The sequence below is a fragment of the Pleurodeles waltl genome, chromosome 7 (genome assembly GCF_031143425.1).
Source record: "Pleurodeles waltl isolate 20211129_DDA chromosome 7, aPleWal1.hap1.20221129, whole genome shotgun sequence".
NCBI classification, from domain to species: domain Eukaryota; kingdom Metazoa; phylum Chordata; class Amphibia; order Caudata; family Salamandridae; genus Pleurodeles; species Pleurodeles waltl.
Window position 1 is genome coordinate 1,114,380,395 of NC_090446.1, and position 26,425 is coordinate 1,114,406,819.

The 26,425-nt window shown below is 45.0% G+C and overlaps 1 protein-coding gene across 1 annotated transcript in view; it reads left to right on the forward strand.

Moving 5' to 3' along the window:
- The window catches only part of LOC138246998 (polycystin-1-like), a 521,270-nt gene that overhangs the window by 215,102 nt on the left and 279,743 nt on the right, over positions 1 to 26,425 (forward strand). The window contains exon 20 of the mRNA XM_069201747.1: positions 13,386 to 13,608. Within this exon, the coding sequence (XP_069057848.1) occupies positions 13,386 to 13,608 (223 nt within the window). The remainder of the gene's footprint in view (positions 1 to 13,385; positions 13,609 to 26,425) is intronic.

The following is a 26,425-nucleotide window of genomic DNA, read 5'->3' on the forward strand; positions in this document are numbered from 1 at the left end:
GCAACCTTAGTTTCTCGAGTCGTCGCCAGTATCGCCTCTGTGTGTGCCCCCAGGCCTGTGCCTGTCAAGGGCTGTACAGTGTCTATTAATGCAGCCATGCTCTGCTTCATCTCAGGTGGCCAATATAACTAGCCCCTGGGGGGCAGCCACTTTCCTCTAGCTGGCATTAGCTTCTCTAGCTCACATTTATCTCCCTTGGCAATGGGGAGTTTTCTGATTCTGCCACTCCAGGCACAGCATTGTTCACCACTTTGCGTTGGGGCCATCTCCTCACTGTACTACCCTGGGCTGCTGCCTGCAGTTCAGAGCCTGTCTGCACCACAGAGTCAAATTGTTTGGCCAGTGCAGTGTGGTGGGGGTGGAGGGCAGCAGCGTGTCACCCTCTCTCCAACTTTGACTTAGGGTGCTTCCAGCCTCTCAACCACCCCAATCATCAACTGCAGCCTGTCTATACTCAGTGCCTCTGAAGACAGCTCTCTACAATGCAGGCTTCGTCGCGCCCACATGGCTGAAGCCCCGTGTCATTATCGCTGGCCGCTTTGACTGACACTAGTCTGTGTTGAGGGTCTAGTCCAATGCTTTGTTGGTGTCCTACTGCAGCAGTCCCCTCAAGCTTACTCCCCAAGCCCAGGCGGAGACCCCGCTTGATCAATTCTCGGGCCACTCAACCGGTCAGCCCCATCTTGGCTTATATCCCCTACCGCCACAGCTGTATCACACACTGCCTCCTAGGGCACACCCAGGTCTGGTTGGTCTCTTCTGCTGTTGCCAGCCCAGGCCGGAAAATTCAGGCCGAGTCAGACACTTATCTCCGCTCAATGGGCACCAAGATTGCTGCTACGACGAGAGCTGCTGCCGCAGAGCTTCAAGAGCTCGCATCCAGCACCATCCTCGGCTGGCCACCTCTTGTTCTCCCTCGGTCCATGATCTGACAAAATTCTGACCCAGCACTGATGTGCCCTCCCTTTCTTAGTGCTCACCCATAACTTTCTCCCAGTATCATGCATCTGCTTACTACAAATCAACATCTGCTATACATTTCTCACTATGCCTACCTGCTTTGTACCTTGGGTCATCACTGGACATAACCTCTTGTTTATGCCTATCCCCATTCTCCGTTACCCCTCGGTCACCACAATTCTAACCCAGTGGCACCACACCTCAGTCAGCTTCTGATCTGCTATAATACTCTCCTTGTATCACTGTTTATGCTCCCTGAGAGCATAATCGGGTATAGTTCTTTACTAGTAGTATGCCCTTCCTCCTGGAAGTGAACTGTCATACGTTTTCAAACCCCCTGTTCAGGTAGGCATACGCCATATTGCTCTACAATACCATCCATTTCTTCTTTTTCCCGAATATAACTTTAAGCAAGGGCTACCCTGCTAACCTGGGCAAATATATATTCAACAAGACAACAATGGCTTAGCTGGGTGCACTTGTAATAAACAATCCTTTTTCGTAAACCAAGATTTTCTGTGTGAATTATTTAAGTCCTGGTATACGTCTAGATTTTCATGAAACGATACCAAGCCCATAAAGGTTCCTGGAAACCCAGTAAATCCAGAAAATACAATCAGGTGCAGACTGCTGCGTGAATTGGAATAACATTAGATTCTCAACTAGATTGCATCAAGGTGAAAAGGTCGCAGTAATCAACAGTACTCCTGCAAACTCATAAGTAAAACCACAGTAAAGCACATCGATACCGGAGACCCTCGACTGAAACCAGTTTTGAGCGCATTTTATGCATATTTGTCCCATGTTAATGGGTTTTTAATTGTTTATTCCTGGGCATCACTTAAGGTGAATCGAGTGTTGTACCACGGATAGCCACAATCATCGTTAATTAATTACCTCGAATAATTGTCGGTATATCTGCAACTGTTGGTGAGAGATGTATATATTAATTTTGACTAACCATCTTATGTTCTGACATTCACGCTACATGGAGTTATTCACAACATCCGGTCCTACGCTGGGTGAAATATTTCCAATTCTCCATAAAGGTCATGCTTTGGACAGTGTAAGTGTTAATACTACTTTCTGCAAAACTGATAAAACAATTGACCTGCTGTGAACCTTTCATTGCAGGATCCCTTTAAAATGGTCGAATACCGTTACCACAGAATTTAAGAACAGTTACAGAGAAATGACCAGTCATCGAAATACGAAAGATGTTTCCATACCACTTTATACTCTTCAGTCCGAGCTGTTACCCTTAATGAACTACGTGACCCACAGAAACTTCTAAACAACAGTTCCTAGAGTTTGAAAATCCTGTTGATGTAATGGCTCCGTTAAAATCAAACAGTGCAGTGAACATTGTAAAAAAATAATGTGTGATTTACTCACAAACTTGGCCAGGAGAAAGCAACAGTGGGTTGTTTAAGGCGTTTGGCGGCATGACTATTTAACCAATCCAGAGAACTGTGGCAAATTCATAATTGAACTTACAAAGCAAATGACAGAACATATCTGGGCCCAGATAAATGAGTAGAGGAGCCTGCACATCCTAAACAAACAACCTTTGCCGAAGAGAAAGGAAATGAAAAGGCTACTTTTAAGACATAATAGTTAAAATGATATCCTCAATGGAAGTTCGAAGACCTGCTACTTCTCCTTCCAAACCTGTTGAAATCTTAGTACCTGTCCCTGCCGCCTGCCGCTCTAGCTTTAATTTAAGAGGAGGATTTGAGTTCACTTGTACAGAGTAGCAGACCAGCTGGCTCGTCCGAGCATGTTCTGCCAGCCAAACGCCACAAAACACTTTTATTATATGAGGGAACAACCATGAAATATATCATTGATGCCCCACTGGCAAAGTAGAAGGTGCCAATTGAAGTAGTACAATAGCCCTCAACTCTAATCATTTGACCAGTAATTTTAATTCAAACTGTTTTAATTGTTTTTTGGCACAATATCTTACTTATACATTGCATTTGTTTGAAGTCAGCAGGAAAACAGCACTGTGCTAGTGAGGTACTCCTTTACGATATAATCAAGACTTCTCATATCCAAAAACAGATATAAAATTTCAATAGCATCTTCACAGAGTCAAATATTTTCAAGGTGCCATTAAGATCTCCTGCTCTCCCCCTGCCCAAAAAGGAAAGCAAAGCCTGCAAAGAAAAGGAAAACAAAAGAAAATGTTTAACTTTATACAATACGGTTCATGTGTGGTAATATGCACTGAAGGTGTAAGTCTAAGGGTTGGGACTTTAGATCACGAAGTATGCAGTCAGGGCACATCTCGGACGGTAGTCAAGAGCTCTTTCCAGAAGCGGACGTGATGCAGTACATTGAAGTAGGGAAGCATACAAGAAACTTTTTTAGCATTTGGTGCCAGTTTCACAAATGTCCCAAGGGGGGTAACATCACGCATGGCTGCAAGGTGTATATCAGGGTTAAGCACCCTATGTTTCACTTGGGCATAATGATATAATTCGGTGTCTGGAAGGCCAAAATCCTGTTGCCAATTTTCAAAAATCAGTATGTCCCATCCGTGAAAGAGGTCTGATATCATAAGGCAACCTCCTTCCCTCCATTTATCAAAGGTGCACGGATTCAGCGCAGGGGATGACTGTTTTGAAATGTATAGGATTATAAGTACAATGAAATGTGCCCCACCCCGCCGTCCTCGTAACTGTGTCCCATACTTTGAGAGTCGTGCAAGTGGGCATGCTGAGGTATGCATTTAGGGGCCTATCTGCCCTCGGTTCCAGAGTATATCTCATATATATTTTCTAACTATGGCCCTATCCATGTGTAGCCAATGCTTATCAGATTCTCCACACTTAAGGTGAATCGAGTGTTGTACCACGGATAGCCACAATCATCGTTAATTAATTACCTCGAATAATTGTCGGTATATCTGCAACTGTTGGTGAGAGATGTATATATTAATTTTGACTAACCATCTTATGTTCTGACATTCACGCTACATGGAGTTATTCACAACATCCGGTCCTACGCTGGGTGAAATATTTCCAATTCTCCATAAAGGTCATGCTTTGGACAGTGTAAGTGTTAATACTACTTTCTGCAAAACTGATAAAACAATTGACCTGCTGTGAACCTTTCATTGCAGGATCCCTTTAAAATGGTCGAATACCGTTACCACAGAATTTAAGAACAGTTACAGAGAAATGACCAGTCATCGAAATACGAAAGATGTTTCCATACCACTTTATACTCTTCAGTCCGAGCTGTTACCCTTAATGAACTACGTGACCCACAGAAACTTCTAAACAACAGTTCCTAGAGTTTGAAAATCCTGTTGATGTAATGGCTCCGTTAAAATCAAACAGTGCAGTGAACATTGTAAAAAAATAATGTGTGATTTACTCACAAACTTGGCCAGGAGAAAGCAACAGTGGGTTGTTTAAGGCGTTTGGCGGCATGACTATTTAACCAATCCAGAGAACTGTGGCAAATTCATAATTGAACTTACAAAGCAAATGACAGAACATATCTGGGCCCAGATAAATGAGTAGAGGAGCCTGCACATCCTAAACAAACAACCTTTGCCGAAGAGAAAGGAAATGAAAAGGCTACTTTTAAGACATAATAGTTAAAATGATATCCTCAATGGAAGTTCGAAGACCTGCTACTTCTCCTTCCAAACCTGTTGAAATCTTAGTACCTGTCCCTGCCGCCTGCCGCTCTAGCTTTAATTTAAGAGGAGGATTTGAGTTCACTTGTACAGAGTAGCAGACCAGCTGGCTCGTCCGAGCATGTTCTGCCAGCCAAACGCCACAAAACACTTTTATTATATGAGGGAACAACCATGAAATATATCATTGATGCCCCACTGGCAAAGTAGAAGGTGCCAATTGAAGTAGTACAATAGCCCTCAACTCTAATCATTTGACCAGTAATTTTAATTCAAACTGTTTTAATTGTTTTTTGGCACAATATCTTACTTATACATTGCATTTGTTTGAAGTCAGCAGGAAAACAGCACTGTGCTAGTGAGGTACTCCTTTACGATATAATCAAGACTTCTCATATCCAAAAACAGATATAAAATTTCAATAGCATCTTCACAGAGTCAAATATTTTCAAGGTGCCATTAAGATCTCCTGCTCTCCCCCTGCCCAAAAAGGAAAGCAAAGCCTGCAAAGAAAAGGAAAACAAAAGAAAATGTTTAACTTTATACAATACGGTTCATGTGTGGTAATATGCACTGAAGGTGTAAGTCTAAGGGTTGGGACTTTAGATCACGAAGTATGCAGTCAGGGCACATCTCGGACGGTAGTCAAGAGCTCTTTCCAGAAGCGGACGTGATGCAGTACATTGAAGTAGGGAAGCATACAAGAAACTTTTTTAGCATTTGGTGCCAGTTTCACAAATGTCCCAAGGGGGGTAACATCACGCATGGCTGCAAGGTGTATATCAGGGTTAAGCACCCTATGTTTCACTTGGGCATAATGATATAATTCGGTGTCTGGAAGGCCAAAATCCTGTTGCCAATTTTCAAAAATCAGTATGTCCCATCCGTGAAAGAGGTCTGATATCATAAGGCAACCTCCTTCCCTCCATTTATCAAAGGTGCACGGATTCAGCGCAGGGGATGACTGTTTTGAAATGTATAGGATTATAAGTACAATGAAATGTGCCCCACCCCGCCGTCCTCGTAACTGTGTCCCATACTTTGAGAGTCGTGCAAGTGGGCATGCTGAGGTATGCATTTAGGGGCCTATCTGCCCTCGGTTCCAGAGTATATCTCATATATATTTTCTAACTATGGCCCTATCCATGTGTAGCCAATGCTTATCAGATTCTCTCAGTGCCCACTACCTGATTATTCGTAACTGTTCCAATTTATAATATAATTGGAAGTCTGGGAGCTCTAGACTTCCCACTTCTCTCAGCAGTCTTAAGTGTTTGTAGAGGAGGTGAGCCCTATTCCCCTGCCACAGAAAACGGATCAGTAATTTGCAGAGCTCAGCAAAAGATTCCTCTGGTATCTCTATCGGGAAGCCTTGAAAAAGATAAAGTTTTTGTGGCAAGACTACCATTTCGATCATGTTGATTCTCCACAGCCATGAAATGTACATATGTGCCCATCACATAAGGTCTTCCCTGAGTTCACAGAGCTTGTATCTTAGCCTCCAATGGCTCTATAGTAAGGGCAAATAATAGGGGTGAAAGTGGGCAACTCTGAAGTGTACCGCATTGTCATGGAAAAAAGTTTGGAGCCCACTTTGTTTACTACACGGGATCTGCATAATTTGCTTGAACCATATGAACAAACTGTTTGTGGAAGCAAAATTTATGTAAGGTGTGAAAAAGGAAAGACCAATCCACCCTGTTGAAGGCTTTCTCTGCATCAAGGGCTACTATATCAACCGGTAGTTGTTCTTTATTTCCTCCTCAACCAGGTGGATCACCCTTCTAAGGTTATCATGAGTTTGTCTCCCTTCTGTGAAGCCCGATTGATCGGTATGGATTAAATCAGACAGAATTCCCTCAAGCCGGGTTACTAATATTTTAGTGTAGAGTTTAGCGTCTAGATTAAGCAGAGCCATGTCTGTAAGCGGCACAGCATAAAGGGGTTTTACCTGGTTTGGGAATGATTTAAATAAGTGCTTTACTCATGGTAGTGGTGACCCAGGTAGTGGTAGCCATATGATAAAAAAAAACATGAGGTATGGAACTAGTTTGGCACCAAAGCTCTTAGAAAAACTGAGCAGTAAACCCATCAGGCCCAGGGGATTTACATAACTTGAGAGAGGATATAGCCTCTCGGATTTCGTTGATTAACTTCTTCGAAGTAGCTCATTTGAGCTTGTGTGTCAACAGGGTCAGGAGTGTATAGAGTTTCGTAGAAATCTTGAAACGTCTTAGTTTTATCGCATTCAGATGAGAGGAACTTCCCTGAGTCTTTACATGTACGGGCAATGTATGTTTTTTCGTGCTTAAGTCGCAATTGGGGAGCTAGATGAGTGCCTACTTTGTTTCCCCTGCCATATGTTAAATGCTTAATTCTAAGCAAGTTGAACTCTGCCCTGTTAGTGTAAATATCATTTAACTTGCCTCATAAGGCCGTAACTTTCTGTTGATGCCCTAGGGTAGGGTTGCCTTTATGGGCGCGCTCCGTGAGGTGGGTCTCGGCTTCCAGTGTCAATCTATCTTGGGTTTTGTGTTTAGTAAGTGCATTTGTAAGACAAATACAACTACCACGTATAACCACTTTACAGGTGTCCCAGATGGTGGATATATTTATGTCACTGGGTTATTTTCCTGGAAGTATTTACAGTGCTCTCCTCTTAGCAAATGATCTCTAGTGAGGAACCCCTAAAGAACCATTTGCAGAGTTTAGGGGGCCGGACATCCAAATCAAGTGTGAGACCTTCTCCTACTGGAGAGTCAAAAGGTTTTGCAGTAGGGATTGGCTAACAAATATATAATCCAGGTGGGAGCACATTCGATGGGAGTGGGAAAAGAATGTATAATACTTAGACATTGGATAGAGTATGCATCAAGCATCGAGCAATCCGAGGGAGTGAATCGTATGTTTAGGTGCTTTAGTGAAGTCCCCTCTGTGTGCCCTTTGAGGGTGTGTTCTGTGGAGTTGCGGGTCCCAGATGAGGTTAAAGTCCCCTATAAGTAAAATATGGCCTTTGGCAAAGCCCCCCAATAGTGTGAAAAATGAAGTGAGAAAAAGTGGTTTGCACTGAGTTGGGGACATTTACTGCCACTAAGGTGCACATGCAACCTTGCAGCAGAACTTTAACTAAGAGGATCTTGCTATCCTTATCTGCTTTGTGGGCATCAGGCTGGCATCGGACCAAAGGGTGAAACAGGAATGCTACTCTGTTATGTTTTGTAGGTGCCGAGGAGCGAAATATCAGCGCGTATGATTTGCGTTTAAGTCTGTTCCAGGTGTGTCTCCTGTGATGCAACTATGTCATATCATTGGTCCAAGAGATATTTCTAGAGTTCATGTCTCTTAGAGGATGAGGTAAGTCCCTTAATTAATGCAGTCAATACCATGGTGTTCGTAAGAAAACAAGCAATATAGAAATTGGAGCCTTATAAAATATGTCAGAGTTGGTAGAAAGCTTTGTAAGAGACTTCCTCCTTTGTTCCGCCACCCGTCAATGAAATTGAAGGAATGAAATAGCCACACATGAAACAAAAAAAAGAGTAGTAAAGAGCATAGTAATTGCAACAATAACAGAAGGGAACATGTTTTCCAAATTCCAGAGGAACATTTTTTTAAGTTACCGAAAAATGTGTGAACGTGGTCAGGAACCATTCAATACATTTGTGATTTAAGTGATGATCATAGACGGAATATGTGACAGAACAACTAGTTCCTAAACAACTATAGCTTAAACCACTACTGCTAAACAACTAAAAAGTCTCTACAACTAAGTACTGAACAACTACTGTCTAAACAACAATTGTGCCTCAATAACAATTGCCTGAATAACTAATTTTAAGGTAAGGTTTTCTTTTTGGTTTTTATGTTTTTAAATATATATGTTCTAAACAACGTATATATATTTAAATATATATATATATATTTAAATTCTAAGCAACTAATAAACCATAAAAAAACAAAAAGAAAAACTTACCTTAAAATTAATTCAGTCTGTGTCAAAAGTCTGCAGAAATAGGGCAATTGCACTTACATGCCCCAAAAATTAGTTATGACATAAGTAAGGCAGATTAAGTCAATCAGGTGATCCTCGTTGTTCTCTCCATCTGGGGTGCCACTGTGGAGCGATTGTCTGCTATCAGTAATAGTACTGGAACTGGTGGCTGGTGATCTCTCTTGGTTCGTTGTATCAGCGGGGTCCGAGATCTGGAGTCCCAGCAAGGCTGCAGCTTCCGTGAGATAGACGCAGTGGTATGGTTTGTTTTTTAGTGTAAAAGCAAAGCCAAATGGGTATGTCCACTAGTTATTTAACATTGACTTGTTGTATCTTGTCAGTAATTGGCTTAAATTGTTGTCTCCTAGCCAGCGTGGCAGGAGCGATGTCCTGGAACACCGAACATGACGCTCCCTACAATGTCACCTTTCCAGCCTTATGTGCAGCTTGCAGGATAGCTTCTTTTGTTTTGAACAAGTGCAGCTTCGCTAGGACATCTCTCGGGCACTTCCTCCCAACCTGAGGAGGAGGGCTGACCCCATGGGCGCATTATAATTTGATCTGGGGGTTTGAACCACCAAGTAGTTCTGGGAAGAGCCTCACGACAAAGGCGTCAAGGTCTGGTCTTCAGCGCCCTCCTCCAAATTGCGAAGAAGAATGTTGTCTCTATGGATTGATTTTCCAAATCTTTGCATTTTATAACTGTGGCTTGTAATTGTTCTTTGAAATGGGTGAAGGAGTTGGCCAAGATATGCACTTGTTGCATTAGTGTTTGGTTGGCGTTCTCTAAATCAAGCGCTCTGGCTCCTTTGGAGTCTACATAATGTCGGAGGGTGGAAAATCTGGAGGGAAGGTCAGCACAAAGTGTCTCCAAGGAGGCAGCAAAATCAGCCTTAAGATTTTCCAAAAGTCCATTTTAAAGTCCATAAGGTAGGATAAAAGGCCCTCTTTAGCCAGCGCCACATTCCCTCCTGTTTCTGTAGGTGTGTTTTAGTTTCTGAGGGCCAAAAGTAGCGTAAGACTGAGTCTTCTTGGGAGACATGTATGTTAAATGTGACGCTCTGCTAATAGCTATTAGCGATATGTGCCAGAGTTATCAGACTACTTAGGTGAGGTGAGGGACAGCTAGGAACATATATGGTGCACTACTCCAGTTGCTAAAGTGGGTAGAGATGCTACAAAGCAGGTTGAGTCCAGGTGCTCTGGGGGCAAAAGACTGATGGGTCATGAGGGGTCATGTAACATATATGTTACTGGGGGTACAAAGTGCTCATGCGTGTCCATTCAGGGTCTCATCTAGGTGTCTTGCAGAATGGGGCCCCCATAGCGCATGTCACATAAAAAACAAGTTTGTCACATCAAAAACAAGTTTGTCATTATAAGTATGCCATTATCCAGATAGGTTCATTCTGAAGCCCCCCCATCAAGTTGCGTAGAAAGTCTAATTTGGTGTTAACACCTACAGTGCTTCACTGGTGCGCTTCACAGTGTCCAACTTGCTGCTTATGGCATCTCAGCCATATGTAGAAAGAAAATGTGTGGTCGGTTTCCAACAGGGACTCTCGGGCTGCCTCCGCGAGTTCATGGTAGATGCCACAGTTGCAAGCTGGGAGCACTGGGTGCTTTAAGGGTGTTCGTAAGACAGACAACTAGTGTCGCTAGGGTTGGGATTTGACAAATTTATATTAAAATGGTGCCTCTGCAGGAGTAGCATGGCGTCTTTGTTGCCACATCCCACCCCATAGAATTACTCACAGGTGCCAGGTAAGTGTCAGTCACTTGGAGCGGGGACGCAGGGAACTTGTCTGTGGACAGATCCTGGAGTGGAGTCTGGTAACAAGTGTGCTCACCGCTAGACCATGGTGAGCACCGGCTGCAAGTTTTCAAACTCCTCCCAATTGTCCTTCTGTGGAACTCCAATAGTCTTCCTGGGCAGAGAGGGCGGAGAAGGGTAGGTTTTATCTGCATTACACTGCAGAGCAGGCAAGCGGCAGAAAGTCGGTCCAATCTCAGGCGACAGGGGCTAGTGAGTGCTCCGTAAGCACTACGTTAGGACGCGTGGTCTCTGGCTGCTGAGTCGCTGTTCTCTCAGGGAGCTCTGCCATTCGACTCTTCTGGGGAAAAAGATTGCAATTTCTAGCATCGCAGCAGTTTCGGAGGTCACTTGTCTTCAAAGATAATACATGTAGGGAGATTACACCACACCATTATTAAACTCGTCATTTAAAGAGAATGTGATGGAGCTTAAACGGATCACGTCCATGGGACCATGCTGGTTGGCCACGCTCTCTGACCAATAATTTTAACAATTATTTTAACCCTACATATTCAAATTGCTGGAGAGATAAGTCAATAATCACATGGAGGACCATCTTCAGGGAAATTACATTCTTTATCCTATGCAGGCAGGGTTTCACCAAGGATGCAGTACAGAGTCCATGGTGGTTGGGGCCAAGGATTAACTATGGTTTGAATCCAACATAGGATTTGGGTGGCCTTTTACACTATGGGACCTCTTTGAGGCACGTGAAACAGCTGACCACCAATTTGTAAGTTGAGTGGTATTGGTGTCCTGGGCATAACGTTTGACTGGTTCCAAGACTTTTTGACTACCAGAATGCAGAGAGTCTTGCTATTTTCCCACACAGCCTTCCCCATATCAGCTGATATCTGTTGTTCCGCAGGGTTCTATTATATGCCCCTTGATGTTTAACCTGTGTGTCATCCCCTAGTGTACTTCATTCATTTGGTTATATATTTGTGTACACCCAATGACACACCAAAAGTTCTTAAAATCTCAAAAGATCTTTCTGCCAGCTCTGTGAATTTGTTCAACTACTTGCAAACCTCTGAATAGTGGATACATTGTAACCAATTGAAGCTTAATGGGCACAAAATGGAGATATACCCTCCAAATCTGTACATTTTAATCTGGCACTATCCTTTCTGGCAATCCTGAAAGCTTAAACCTTTGTCATGTATAAAAATCTTGGTTTTAAAATTGACTCATGCCTGAACATGACCTCTGAAATCAGTGGAGAGTTTAGTTTTTGTTTTCTTCATCTAGTTGTGTTGAAAATGATTTCTCATCTGTTTTCCTTTCAAAACTAGAGCCTGATTTAGAGTTTGGTGGAGGGGGCTACTCTGTCACAAATGTGACGGATATCCTGTCCACTGTATTACAGTTCCATTATAGCCCACAGAACGTGTAATACCACGGATGAGATATTCATCATGTTTGTGATGGAGTAACCGTCCGCCAAACTTTAAATCAGGCCCTAGGTTCCTGCAAAGTATCTCGCCTGGACTTTGACAACTCACTGTTTATATCTTTAAACAGGTTCTCTACACAGGTTTAATCTGATACAGAACACTACACAGTGCTTGCTTTTGGGCCTGTCTAGATGGAATCAAATCACACTCACACTAGCCTTGTTGCATTGGCTCCCAGTCAAACAACGTATGGTGTTTAAGTCTGCATACCTGATTCAAAAAATTGTTAACAGTCAAAACCCAAGTCCCTTATCTGCTCATTTGAAATGGTACAAGACAAATTCACCCGGAGATCCACAGATCAATTACAATTGCAAATTGCTAAAACAAAACTAGTTGTGATTGGCAGTGTAGTTTTTTCATTAGGGGTGCTATTTTCTGGGACTGCTTTCCAGTCACTAAAAGTCAAGAAACCAATCTGCTGAAGTTTAGAACAGCTTTAAACACTTGGCTATTTCCTTTTAAACAGTTCTTGAGCATGTTGTTTTGCTCTATGCTTCAGCTGTAGGTGCGCTTAAGGTATACAAAAATATTAGTTATAAAAAGAGGTGGTAGATGACTATAATTTTCAACAAACATTGCCAATAAATGGCAAAGTCTCATTGTTCCCTTTGTTTGAATTCACATTTTGGCAGCTATGGGACAATCCACTGCAAACTGTGGAATTTAGTGAATAAGCAAGATCAGGCCTTAAAATGACTGTAAACACAAGTAAGGTGTTGCATGAGATCTGAATTATTATATTTATAGAGTAGCAATGCCATAGTGTGCTGTGCGGCATCTGCTCCTTCTGACATGTGTAAGTGTGGGAAGACACCCAGATGAACAACTGTTGTCTGTTAAATACATAATTTCAAAGTCAACATCTACCACAAACCTTTGACAGGGCCTCCGGTCATGTTCTTCCATTACTACTTCCCTGTTACGCCCTTCAGTACTTGAGTTGTGATTTACCACGTCACACCTCAAGGACCACAGTCATCTCCTTCTGCCTGTCATACTGTCTTCCAGTGCCACCCTTTGTACCACAGGTCATGAGCAGCCATAACTCTGTTGTAGTACTAACTATATTTTCATGTCCTCATTTCACGATAATACACACATCTCTCTTGTGGTATAGCCACTAATTCTCCCCCAGGTGTTGTTCGACCACAACTCTTTTTCATTACTATACATGTCTTTTTGTCCCTTGAGTCATAATATGACACAAATGTACTTAAATTATAATTACTTGTCACTCAGGTCAAGGTGTGCCCCAAATCTCTATCAGTTACCACCCCTTTTCCTTCAAGTGATGACCTGGTCTAACTCAATCCCAGTACTACATGTACTTTTTGTGTGCTCTTCCCTAGAAGTGCAATTTCTCTCTTTCACTCTCTTCTCTCTCCTTCTCTGTCTCCTTCTTTTGCTCTCTCTCTCTCTCTCTCTCTCTCTCTCTCTCTCTCTCTCTCTGTCTTTGTGTCTCTGTTGTTCTCGCTCACTCTTCTCTGTCTCACCCCTGCCCAGGTTGGACAGATGAGGACAACAGGATGGAGCAGCTGATATACACCTTGGTGGCAGAGACCTGTACTACAGAGGGGCGACACTGCCAGCAATTTTACTTATATCGTGGCACCAAGTCCTCATTCAGCACTTTGCTTCCTGCTGGACCAGACACCACTAACTCTACAGTCATTGTGTATTTGGAGCTAGAAGACTCACAGGGAGCCAAAACAATGGCTCTGAACCGGTAAGTTCAAGCTGTTCGTATTAGTCCGTGTCTTGGCATTGTGAGCCCACACTGTTACCAGTCCTCCTCGTCATTTATTTTGTCTCTTGCTTGTTTGCTACTAATGTCGTGCCTTTTCCAATCTCCATGGTTGGGTCACAGATGACCTGTAGTTTCCAAAGCTTTGCTCTTTGCTATCATTTCATCCCTTGCTACTGAAGGTGAAGTAGCAGAGTCATGTTCCCCTCTGGAAGCCGCTACACTGTTCAGCAGTGTAAATGCGATGCACTAGATAACAGACCTGAGGTTCTTGGCGTTTGGGTCTCTGACTGTTTGATGACCCCTCCTCATGCCTTGAAGCCTTCAGTAAAAGACTGAGTGGAGCTGTAAAGATGGCTGCTTCATGGGGATGGGTGGATCATGGAATGTGACACAGAAGCACCATGCTGAAACAATGTGTGGGAGAGAGCTTAGGAAGAGAGTTCACTCATTTTACGTTAGACCTGTCACCATTGGCATTGTATTCCCCAAACTATTTACCTTCTCCCCTCCTATTTGCTGAATTGGTTTTTGTTGCCTTTAGGTTTATATGCATTTTACCACTGCTAATTAATGCTAAAGCGTGTGTTCTCTCCTTCAAATGTGGTAAAATTGGCCTACACTTAACTGGCACATTTAATGTTCTTGTAAATCCCTAGTAAATGGTACTCCATGTAGCCAGGGCCTGTACATTAAATGCTACTAGTGGGCATGCAGCACTTAAAGTAGCACTTTAAAACATGTCTGTGGCCTGCCACTGCAGGCTGTAGTGCAGTTTTAAACTGCATTTCAACCTGACAAAGTAAACCTTTTGTTAGGCCTAAATCGTCCCTTTTAATACTACTAAAACACCCCTAAGGCATTGGCCTTAAAGACTCATAGGATAGGGTTTATGGTATTTAAATAGAAGGACAAGTGTATTTAAATTTTACATGTCCTGGCAGTGAAAAACCCCTAAAGTAATGTTTCACAGTTGTAAGGCCTATCTCTCCCATTAACTAATCCTGAGTTACCCTATTTTCATTTAATAAGTGTTACTTTAGATTGTGAGCAGATAGAGATATGTTGTTTGCACTCAAATGAATTGTAATTTAAAATATTTTTTAATGGTGAAGACAAATTTAAAAAACAAGGTGATAGATGAAATGCTTGAATTAATTTGCGGCACTGGCACTCGCTCGAGGGCCGCATCCCAATCCATCATTTTTTTGCCCACCATGTCACCCCAGTTTGAATCCAGCCATATGCAAATCAGTCTTGACCTTGCTCCTCATGGGAATAGTCCAGCCCAAACTGTCAGGCCAGGTCCTTCCTAGACTAACTCTACAGTCAATATGTATTTGGACTCGTTTTGGAACTGGGACTGGTTTTGGGGTATCACCTCTCATCAGCCGGACTAGCTTGAATCCAGTGGCACAGTGAGCCGAAGACCCACGTCTAGACGTATCCGGCAAACGTAGGGCGGCAAATGCAAAACAATAAGTTGATGGATGGAATACTTGAATTAATATTAGCCACTGGCAATCAATCAGGCTGCATTTCAATCCATGCCTCCATGCCATCCCAGTTTGGATCCAGCCGAATGCAAAACAGGATTGATCCTGCTTCCCATGGAAGTGTAGCCCAAACTGTCAAGCCAGATCTTCACTGGACCGGAAACAGGCATAAATCACGTGGTGAGCAAAAAAATGTTGGATTTATGCCCAGATCTGTGACTGGGGGTGAATGTTTCTCATTGTTCTGCATTCTGTCCATTATCTGTTCTTTTTGCATCTGTCACCCTATGTGGGAAGGGTATGATGTTGGTCCTGTGCTAACTATGCGACCATATTCAAGCTAGCCTGGCTGATGAGGAGGTGATTCCACAAAACCAATCCCAGGTTGCTTGTTTGCAGTCCAGGGAGGACCTGGCCTGGACTGTTCCCATGGGGAGCAGGGTCAAGTCTGATTTGTATATGGCTTGGTCCAAACTGGAATGGCATGGCGAGCAAAACAAATTATGGATTTAGGCCTAGATCTGTGACTGGGTGTGAATGCTTGACATTGTTCAGCATTCTGGCCATCATCTGCTCTTTTTGCACTTAAAAAAAGTTGGCCTTCTTGTCCTAACCAACTGTGCCTTTCTACCAGTGTCCTGGGTCACATTACTGTGAATGGCTCTGCTATTGGGGTTTGTGTATTACTTCCAGACAGTGACACAAAGGAAGCTCAGGTGTGGATAGGATGAGCCATTCTGACAGATGACTGAGGAGAAGCTGTACCTAGCCTCATGGTACTTCAAAGGGTCTTGCCTGCTGCTTACACAAAGGAACCAAACTCCAGGCCTGCTGCCTTCCCTGCCTTTTGTCACACCAGAAAGTTTGAAGTCTTGACCAGGGAAAGAGGAGTCATATATATTGGACCTGCAGATCCATAAATCAGAACACTCCTGGGCCTGTGGAAGGTGCAGAAGAGGGACTGTTCCACTGCCAGAGGACTGCCCTGTTGCTTGAAGGACTGCCATGCTGTCTGGGAAGGAGGATTGGACCTGCTTGCATTCATCCCAGGCTACCTAGAGTGACTCTAAGGTCGGTTGATTGGCCTCCGGTGTGAGTTACAGGGACACAAAAACATTCAGAGGTCTCCCTGCAACTGCGCAACTAACCTGCTGCAATTGCACCTGCCTGAGCTCTGCTGCAGGCCTCTGCTGGAGTGACTCCTCACGCCCAAAAGGTGCTCCTCCCAGGCCCTGGATCCTTGGCTGGCATCATGGAGAGTCCTTCAAAGAAGAAAAGGTGAAAATCCTTATGTTTTGGCTCCTTTCAATTATGAATGGGCTGGTTCATGCCAAGACTGTCACCAGCGACGACACCAACGCAAAGTGAAACCTGCTCTTTGTGCCGACAATGACTGTCCCAAAAAGTTGGCAATACAAGACTTGCACTTTGCGCTACAGCAAAAATAGCCCACTTCGACTGCCAATTCAAAGCTGCAGCAAAGTTGACACCCGACCGGCTCTTTGCACTACGGCAACAACAATCCACTATGTCTGGCCTGCTCTTTGCACCACAGCGATGACCGTCTGGGATGCTCAGCCTCCTCTCTGCAGCCATTTCCACTGCAAACAGAACTCTTTGCGCCAAACATAGAAGATAACTGGACTAACCTTGTCCCTATATCCTATCCATGCTCATCGCATTCGGTTTGAACTTTTGACTTTCACTCTGTGTAGCACCACCAGATGACAGAGAGTGGCGCATTCTGCTTTTAGGTGCTATTTCCACTGAAAACGTAAAAGTAAATTTTTCCAGTTCTATCCATTGGAAGTTTGTCCTTCTTGCATCATTTTCCTTATTAAAATTAACTTTTCTGTTCTAAATTAGTTTGTGATTTTTCTTGTGTTGTGTTTTCACTTTATTACTGTTTGTGTGCTGCATAAATACTTTACACATTGCCTCTAAGTTAAGCCTGACTCCGCTGTGCCAAGCTACCATAGGGTTAAGCACAGGTTCATTTAGTGACTTCTTGTGGTTCACCCTGATAAGGATTGTGGTTGTTGCCTGAGTGGGGCTTCCACCTCCCCTCACCAATATCCCAGTTTTGTGCACTGGGGTTATTAGTATAGGGTAAAAGGAGACCCAGAGCACAGTGGATGGCTGCACATAGCAAAAGGATTCATAGCCACTGTGTGAGTTTAGAGAGACATTGAGGTATGCTTAAAGTGAGTACTCAGGTCACTAACACATATAAATAAAGAAGAAACATAGGGGGTCATTCTTAACTTCGGCGGTCCATGACCGCCATGGCGGAGTGCGGCGGTAGCACCGCCAACAGGCTGGCGGTGCTTCCTGGGCGATTCTGACCGCGGCGGTAAAGCCGCGGTCGGAAAAGGGAAGCCGGCGGTTTCCCGCCGGTGTCCCGCTGGCCCAGGGAACCCACCATGGCGGCGCTGCTTGCAGCACCGCCATGGGGATTCCGACCCCCTTCCCGCCAGCCTGTTTCTGGCGGTGTCCACCGCCGGAACCAGGATGGCGGGAACGGGTGCCGTGGGGCCCCTGGGGGCCCCTGCACTGCCCATGCCACTGGCATGGGCAGTGCAGGGGCCCCCTAATAGGGCCCCACAAAGATTTTCACTGTCTGCTTAGCAGACAGTGAAAATCGTGACGGGTGCCACTGCACCCGTCGCACCCCTTCAACTCCGCCGGCTCCATTCCGAGCCGGCTACATTGTTGAAGGGGCTGTCCCGCTGGGCCGGGCGGCGGTCTTCTGGTGGTCGGCCGCCGGACGGGCGGGAAAGCCGGAATGGCCGCAGCGGTCTTTTGACCGCGGTGCGGTCTTTCGGCGGGAACCGCTTGGCGGGCGGCGACCACCGACCGCCGCGGTCAGAATGACCGCCATAGTACAGTGGTATGGTGAGGTGGTTAGAGAATCAACGGTCTCAGATGTTAAAATAATTGTGAAGAGATGGGTTTTGATGCCATTGCCATTGCCAATTTCACCACTTGAGGAGGAGTAAGGAAAAGTGCAAGAGGCTTCAATGCTCTGTGTGTGTGTGTGTGTGATTTTCCTGGTGAACCTGTTCTATTTCCATTGTGGCCAGGGACATCCAAGTAGCAGGAGCTAGGTAAACCAGACATTCTGGATTCAGAGGCAAGGTAGTCACGTTTACTCAAACGCGGTTGTGCATTATCAATCGTGCAACAAACTATGAAGTGATTTCTGGCAGGGAGAGGAAGTAAAGACAGTTCTGTCAAGATAGAAAAGGTGCACTTGAACGTTCTGTGCTTCTTTGGATCTGCTGTGGCAAGAACACCTTTGATTATTGTGAATAAGGACTTTGGGAGTTCAGTGAGTAGTTCATGGCATCCATCAAGAGGAGGCACTAGAGGTTCACAGAATGGATGATGGACTGAATTTTGCACATTAATGTAAGCAGGAAGCAAGTTGTTTGTGCCTTTTTCTTGATAAGGTCATTGAAGGATTGAGAGGTGTCAATGAGAGAAACCAGGGATTGAGCGGAGGATGAAACATGGGGAAAAGGCCATCTAAAATCATAGTGTGAGCAAAGATGAACGATCTATAAATTCAGTCACTTCAATTTCAGAATCCAAACAATCTTATTTCTGAAATCTTTTTACATTCTCCATCCCAGGTGTAATAGCAGTCATTGTGACTTTCAGCACAGCTAACACTAATGGGTAGAGAACAACACACACCTTCCAAAGAATATGCAGCTAATAATCAGCATACACCAGATAAGCATGTGCCACTGTAATTCCAATAGCAATCCAAACTCTGTCACAATTGTAATCAAGCAGCGACAATAGTTGGATCTGTATTTACAGTGAAATATTCTTGTGTGTGGAGTGAAGAGATGTTTTGTATTAATTAGGTTAGTAACAATAATAATGATGGCAACAACAGTGGAACAATAATATTATCAACGTAATATTGTTGTTAGTACTTTTATCCAATGCATGTTACGTAGACCTTTTTAGGTCTGGTATTAGCCAAAACGTTTTGATTTCACTCAAGTATATTTATTTATAATATAGTTACTACAAGTGGCTTTCAGCCGTTTCTCTTCACCCATTGGTCTGTTGTTGTGTCATGCACATTTTGTTTCCTCCCACTAAAGCATACATCAGGGTTCAAAGGGTCAGCCTACGTCAGCAACTGGTTAACTTCACTTTGAGTGACTGCATTTTGCTCTTTTACAATGAGCACATCCACACACAATGTAGTTCCCTTCATTGCCAGTGTTTTGGATTTTACTTTATAATTACTTTAGTGGTGCCTTTGTGTTTACAGCATGAGGTGAAAGCACCACTTTCCTACCAGATCAAAGCCCAGGACACATTCCATACTTTATCAGTCCCTGTCTCCTGCGAATGCTGTTGTAAGTTGCTTTTGAAGTGTCCTTTTTTGTCTTACTGTTGGCATTTCACAGCACAGCAAATTGTTTCTATTTGAAACTCTTCTATATTAAGTTCTCCTCATTTTACTATGCACGTAGGTAATTAGACACAAATTCACTCCCCTGCCTGTCTGCTGCTCAAATCACAAACTGAATGGTGCAGTCCTTGGAAGAGGAAGAAAACAATTATTTCTCACAGGTACAGAAGCACCCATGAACTGCATTTGCGTCTAAATTGTGTGCTACCATGATGTGATGGATAAACCATGTAGGAAGCTGGCTTTCTAGATGGTGCACTATAAAGAAGTACACCGTACAGAGAGTCCAGTGATTCCTCTATTGGTTTTGAGAGGCAAACATAGATAGGACTAATGCTCTATTTTGTGGTAGAGTGGGCGAGCAGTTAGGCTTATCAGAGGGTAGCGCTAAGCAATTGTTGTACTCACAGAGGCAAGAAATGAGACACACACTCAAAGAATAAATCCGAGACCAAATTAGAAAAATAACACTTATTTTTACATATGTTTCAAACCCAAGAACTTCGTAATCAGGTAAGCATTTTTTCAAGCATAAATACTTTTCAGATTCAAAAATCAATACGTAGTGCAATTCTCAGAGTTTTTCAGTGTTAACCTATGGAGGAAAACAATGTTCAGCAAACACAGTATTAACAACAACTTACAAGGCCAATCTCAGAAAGTTAAGGTAAATACTGGCACTGATCAGAATCACACTTGCAGGTCACCCTGGGCAGCAATTGCAGGGGTGCAGTAAGGTATTGGGTGCCCAATGGTTTTCATAGGGAGTTGGTCTTCGGGACAAACCGGCTGCAGGCTCTGGCTAGGAAGCCAGTCAGGGGCAACAAACAGGTAGGTAGTAGACTTGGGATGCTCAGGGATGTAGGTGCACCTTTGGACCTTTTCTCCATGGCCCAGGGCCGACAGATGCAGGGGTGTCCATAGGCATCTGGTTTCCTTGTCCGGGAAAACTCAGGGGTAGGGGGTCCTGCATGTTGAGGCTGCAGGCATCGTCGAGGAGTCCAGCAGGGGGGATCCAGGGTGGGCTCAAGCTCAGAGGAGCCGGGGACATCGTTGGTACCCACCTCAGATTGGGCCTGGGGCAATTGGTGCAGTGGTTGCTGGAGTTGGGTTTTCTCGCACCACATGTCTGCGGGAGAGGGGCCCTTTGTGCAGAGGCTGCAGGCAACTTGGGAGTGTCCAAGAGGGGTGAAACCTGAGTGGACTCGAATCCTGGACAGCTGGGGCACCTTGCTGGCATCATTGGTTGGCTTCACCTTGGGTTGTGTACGTCGGATGCAGAGGTCACTTTGTGTGTCGGGTCTTTGCTGTTCCAGTGGCTGCTGAGTCCTTTCCTTAGACTTTGTTGTAAAGCAGATCCGCTGCCCATGTGAGTCTTGAGTATTTATGGGATTCAGGCAGTCGTCCTGAGTTTGTTGGAGGCTCATTTGCAGGAAAAGCCGCCATTTTGGGCAGAGCCAGTCGAGGTCAGCATGCAGGCAGGTGGGGCTGATGCCAAGTAAGCTGCTTCTTCTTTCCCTCTTCTGCAGGTGCGACTCTTCTTTGTCCGTTGCTTCTTAGGTCATCAGGTTCTGAGTTCTAGGGTTCAGGAGTGCCACCTAAGTACTCAATTTAGGGGCGTTACAGGGAGTGCCAGGCAGTAGCCAATGAGCTCACCACCTTTATGGTGACTACACGCTTCTTATGACCACTTCTGCTGGGAAGTGGGCATAACCTTAACCCTAGTGGCCTAATTGCTTCCAAACAAGATGGAAACATTTAAATAGTGGTGTCTACTTCCACTCGTCCACCTTAGGGGTGGGACTGGCATGAAGTGGGCACACCTCCTAATCTGCCTAATTTTCCTGCCTGTGCTGCCACAAAAAGTGGGGTCAGGACAGGGGGAGTTGGTCATCTCCACCATCTGGAGAGACCTGAGTCGCATTACAGATGCTGCTGGGCCTTTGAAGCTGCCCACCCTGGAATGTCCATCTTGCCTGAGTGAGGTGCTGACACCCCCGCCCAGTGCCGGCTTTTGTCTCTGGCCATCGAAAGCGCTGGCTTTCACCTTGGGGGGCCAGAAATGTGTCTAAGGTGGCTGTACTGGTCAAAACCCGTCAGTCAACACACTAGTAGCTGGTAGGTTTTCAGGGGGCACCTCTAAGGTGCCCTCTGGGTGCATTTATTAATAAATCCCTCACAGGAATCAGTGAGAGTTTATTAATCTGAGATGTTTGATACCAAACATCCCTGAGTTAAGAGACGCCATCAAGTAGCTGGGAAACTCGTAGTGTCTAGTGTCCAGCACATGTATTTAAAATAGCTTCCCTGGTCACTTACTATGTCTGAGAATCGTTTTAGGAAAGTACCATCTTGCCTGGCATGTTACCCCCATTTTCACTGTATGTATGTTTGTTTTTCCCCATGTGTAACTGGGATCATGCTAGGCAGGACCCCAGTGCTTATAATGTATGCCCTGTATGTGTTCCCTGTGTGGTGCCTAACTGTATCACTGAGGCTCTGCTAACCAGAATCTCAGTGTTTATGCTCTCTCTGCTTTTAAAATTGTCACTGCAGGCTAGTGACTAATTTTACCAATTCTCATTGCCAAGCTGGAACACCCTTATACTTCCCTTGTATATGGTACCTAGGTACCCAGGGTATTTGGGTTACAGGAGATCCCTATGGGCTGCAGCATTTCTTTTGCCACCCATAGGGAGCTCAGACAATTCTTACACAGGACTGCCACTGCAGCCTGAGTGAAATAACTCCACGTTATTTCACAGCCATTTTCACTGCACATAAGTAACTTATAAGTCACCTATATGTCTAACCCTCACTTGGTGAAGGTTAGGTGCCAAGTTACTTGTTGTGTGGGCACCCTGGCACTACCCAAGGAGCCCCCACATTGTTCAGGGCAAATTCCCCGGACTTTGTGAATGCGGGGACACCATTACACATGTGCACTACATATAGGTCACTACCTATATGTAGCGTCACAATGGTAACTCCAAACATGGCCATGTAACATGTCTAGGATCGTGAAATTGTCACCCCAATACCATCCTGGTATTGGGGGGTGACAATTCCATGCATCCCCGGGTCTCTAGCACAGAACCCGGGTACTGCCAAACTGCCTTTCCGGGGTTTCCACTGCAGCTGCTGCTGCTGCCAACCCCTCAGACAGGTTTCTGCCCCCCTGGGGCCTGGGCAGCCTGGTCCCAGGAAGGCAGAACAAAGGATTTCCTCTGAGAGAGGGTGTTACACCCTCTCCCTTTGGAAATAGGTGTGAAGGGCTGGGGAGGAGTAGCCTCCCCCAGCCTCTGGAAATGCTTTGATGGGCACAGATGGTGCCCATCTCTGCATAAGCCAGTCTACACCAGTTCAGGGATCCCCCAGCCCTGCTCTGGCATGAAACTGGATGAAGGAAAGGGGAGTGACCACTCCCCTGACCAGCACCTCCCAGGGGAGGTGCCCAGAGCTCCTCCAGTGTGTCCCAGACCTCTGCCATCTTGGATTCAGAGGTGTTGGGGCACAATGGACAGCTCTCAGTGGCCAGTGCCAGCAGGTGACGTCAGAGACCCCCTCTGATAGGTGCTTACCTTTCTCAGTAGCCAATCCTCCTTTCTGGGCTATTTAGGGTCTCTCCTCTGGGCTATTTCTCAGATAACGAATGCAAGAGCTCACCAGAGTTCCTCTGCACTCCCCTCTTCGACTTCTGCCAAGGATCGACCGCTGACTGCTCCAGGACACCTACAAAACCGCAACAAAGTAGCAAGACAACTACCAGCAACATTGTAGCACCTCATCCTGACGGCTTTCTCAACTGTTTCCTGGTGGTACATGCTCTGAGGGCTGTCTGCCTTCACCCTGCACTGGAAGCCAAGAAGAAATCTCCCGTGGGTCGACGGAATCTTCCCCCTGCCAACGCAGGCACCAAACTTCTGCATCACTGGTCCTGTGGGTCCCCTCTCATCCTGATGAGCGTGGTCCCTGGAACACAGGAGCTGGGTCCAAGTGTCTCCCACAGTCCAGTGGCCCTTCTGTCCAAATTTGGTGGAGGTAAGTACTTGCCTCCCCACGCCAGACAGTAATCCTGTGTACTGCGTGATCTGCAGCTGCTCCGGCTTCTGTGCACTTTTCCAAGGATTCCTTTGTGCACAGCCTAGCCTGCATCCCCAGCACTCCGTCCTGCATTGCCCAACTTGCTGTGTTGGACTCTGACGTCGTGGGATCCTCCTTTGTGACTCTGAGTCGACCGCTGTCCTCACCTGGGGTTTAGTGGGCTCCTGCCCCCCTGGACACATGCGTGACTCCTGGACTTGGTCCCCTTCCTTTACAGGTCCTCAGGTCCAGGAACCCATCTTCAGTGTTTTGCTGGTGCTTGTGGTTCTTGCAGAATCCCCTTTCTCGACTATACTGTCTTTCTGGGGCAGTAGGGGAACTTTACTCCTACTTTTCAGGGTCTTGGGGTGGGGTATTTTGGACACCCTTACCGTTTTCTCACAGTCCCAGTGACCCTCTAAAACCTCCCATAGGCCTGGGGTCCATTCGTGGTTCGCATTCCACTTTTGGAGTATATGGTTTGTGTTGCCCCTAGGCCTATGTCTACCTATTGCATTCTATTGTGATTCTACATTGTTTGCACTACTTTTCTTACTGTTACTTACCTGTTTTGGGTTTGTGTACATATAATTTGTGTATATTACTTACCTCCTAAGTGAGGGTATCCTATGAGATACTTTTGGCATATTGTCACTAAAATAAAGTACCTTTATTTTTAGTAACTCTGAGTATTGTGTTTTCTTGTGATATAGTGCTATATGATATAAGTGGTATAGTAGGAGCTTTGCATGTCTCCTAGTTCAGCCTAAGCTGCTTTGCCATAGCTACCTCTATCAGCCTAAGCTGCTAGAAACACCTCTATTCTACTAATAAGGGATAACTGGACCTGGCACAAGGTGTAAGTACCACAAGGTACCCACTATAAGCCAGGCCAGCCTCCTATAATCGTCACATGTAATATAATGCACCGTACCTTAGGGCTGGAATGCCTCCTAGAGGGGAGACCTACTAATATTATATGCAGTGTTAGGGGACATGGCACACAGTCTGTGTGCAATGTCATGTTTTCAATTTTGGAAGCACCTTGTCACACACCCTTCAATGGCAGTCTGCATAAGGTGTGTGCTGGGTCCCTGAGAGTGGAACACATTTTTCTGCAGCTCTGAGGGGCCCTCTTCAGTTCCTATGTCCTAGGTACCAGGAGTACCATTTACTAGGGACTTACAAGGGGCTGAAAGGTCTGGTCACTTGGGGACCAAGTGGCCAGGTGTATTTTTTTAGGGAGGGAACACAGGCACTGGGGACCCAGTTATCAGGAACTTAGTGTATTTCAGTCAAAGTTGCATCTAAAAACAAGCATTGGCATAGCCAATAGGTCTCACATTTGGGACCTTAGAAGTATTTAGCCATGCAGCATATCAAACCTTTATCAGAAATAAACTGTGTGTGTGCACTCCTTCACATACCTGGCATTAGATTGTAATGGTCAAAACATCCCCTAGAGGGCACCACATCAAAAATAGCATTTGGAAAAACATGGTCATGTAACCATATAGTCAGCCCATAGAGGACATAACCACATAAAAAGAGAAGAGAAGAAAGCATTGCAGTGTAACCATATATTCAGCCCCTAGAGGGCATAGTACATTACACATTTTCAGGGCTAGCGGACATGCTAGAATATTATTACAAACAAGGCCCTTAAAACACAAACTACTCCCAGCTGTAAAGCAAAAGCTCCAGCCACAAAAGAGTTTAAAAAGACATTGAATGGTGGGAGAGGTTATGATTTTGTGGCCCAGAAGATGAGCTGGACAGAAAAAGCACATCGTGCTGAACGTTTTGGTAGAGGTCCCGATGTCCCTGCACCACAGGCTGAGTTATGGACAAAAATATATGGTAAAGGGAATGCCCCGCAAAGCATTCTGGGGCGAGCCTCCAGAGTGCAGTGAAAATTGCGTCTGGAAGAGCCGCATTGAGGGTTTCCCTTGTGTTTTTTCTGTTTAAAAGGTGGCAGTTTATATATTTCTCAACTGCTAAACTTTGGAAGAATTTAGGTTTGGGGCATGCGCTCTGCCTAGATCCGACCTAACCAGGCAAAAAGTGTGGGGGGGGTACCTCAACCAGAACCCATCTCCCTACAAACCTAAGGTGTCCTGCAAGCATAATGTAGGTCTCATCTGAATATAATTTCTTTATTCTTTTGCAGAACAGTGTTACAACGTTTTATTCATCGGGGAAATCCACTGTGGTGTAGTGGCCCCTATATTTAAAAAAGATCAGGAAGTTCTCCTGATATTTTACAACTGGCTTGTGATATTGGGCAGGCCTGCAGTACACAAACCAAAAGCTTCGATAGTGTATATGTGAATTGTTAGAACTGACGGCCTCAGGGTGGTCATCCCCCAACTATTTGCCTTCCTCCCTCCATTCTTCTGACCCTGTTTTTGCTCCTTTTAGAACTCTGCGCACTTTACCACTGCTGACCAGTGCTAAAGTGCATATGCGCTCTCCCCTAAACATGGTAACATTGGTTCCTACCTAATTGGCATATTTAATTTACTTGTGAGTCCCTAGTAAAGTGCACTAGAGGTTCCCAGGGTTTGTAAATGAAATGCTACTAGTGGGCCTGCAGCATTGATTGTGCCACCAACATAAGTAGCCACTTAACCATGTCTCAGGCCTGCCATTGCAAGGTCTGTGTGTGCAGTTTCACTGCCACTTCAACTTGGCATGTAAAACTACTTCAAAGCCTTAAACTCCCCCTTTTCTACATATGCCACCCCTAAGGTAGGCCCTAGGCAACTCATAGGGCAGAGTG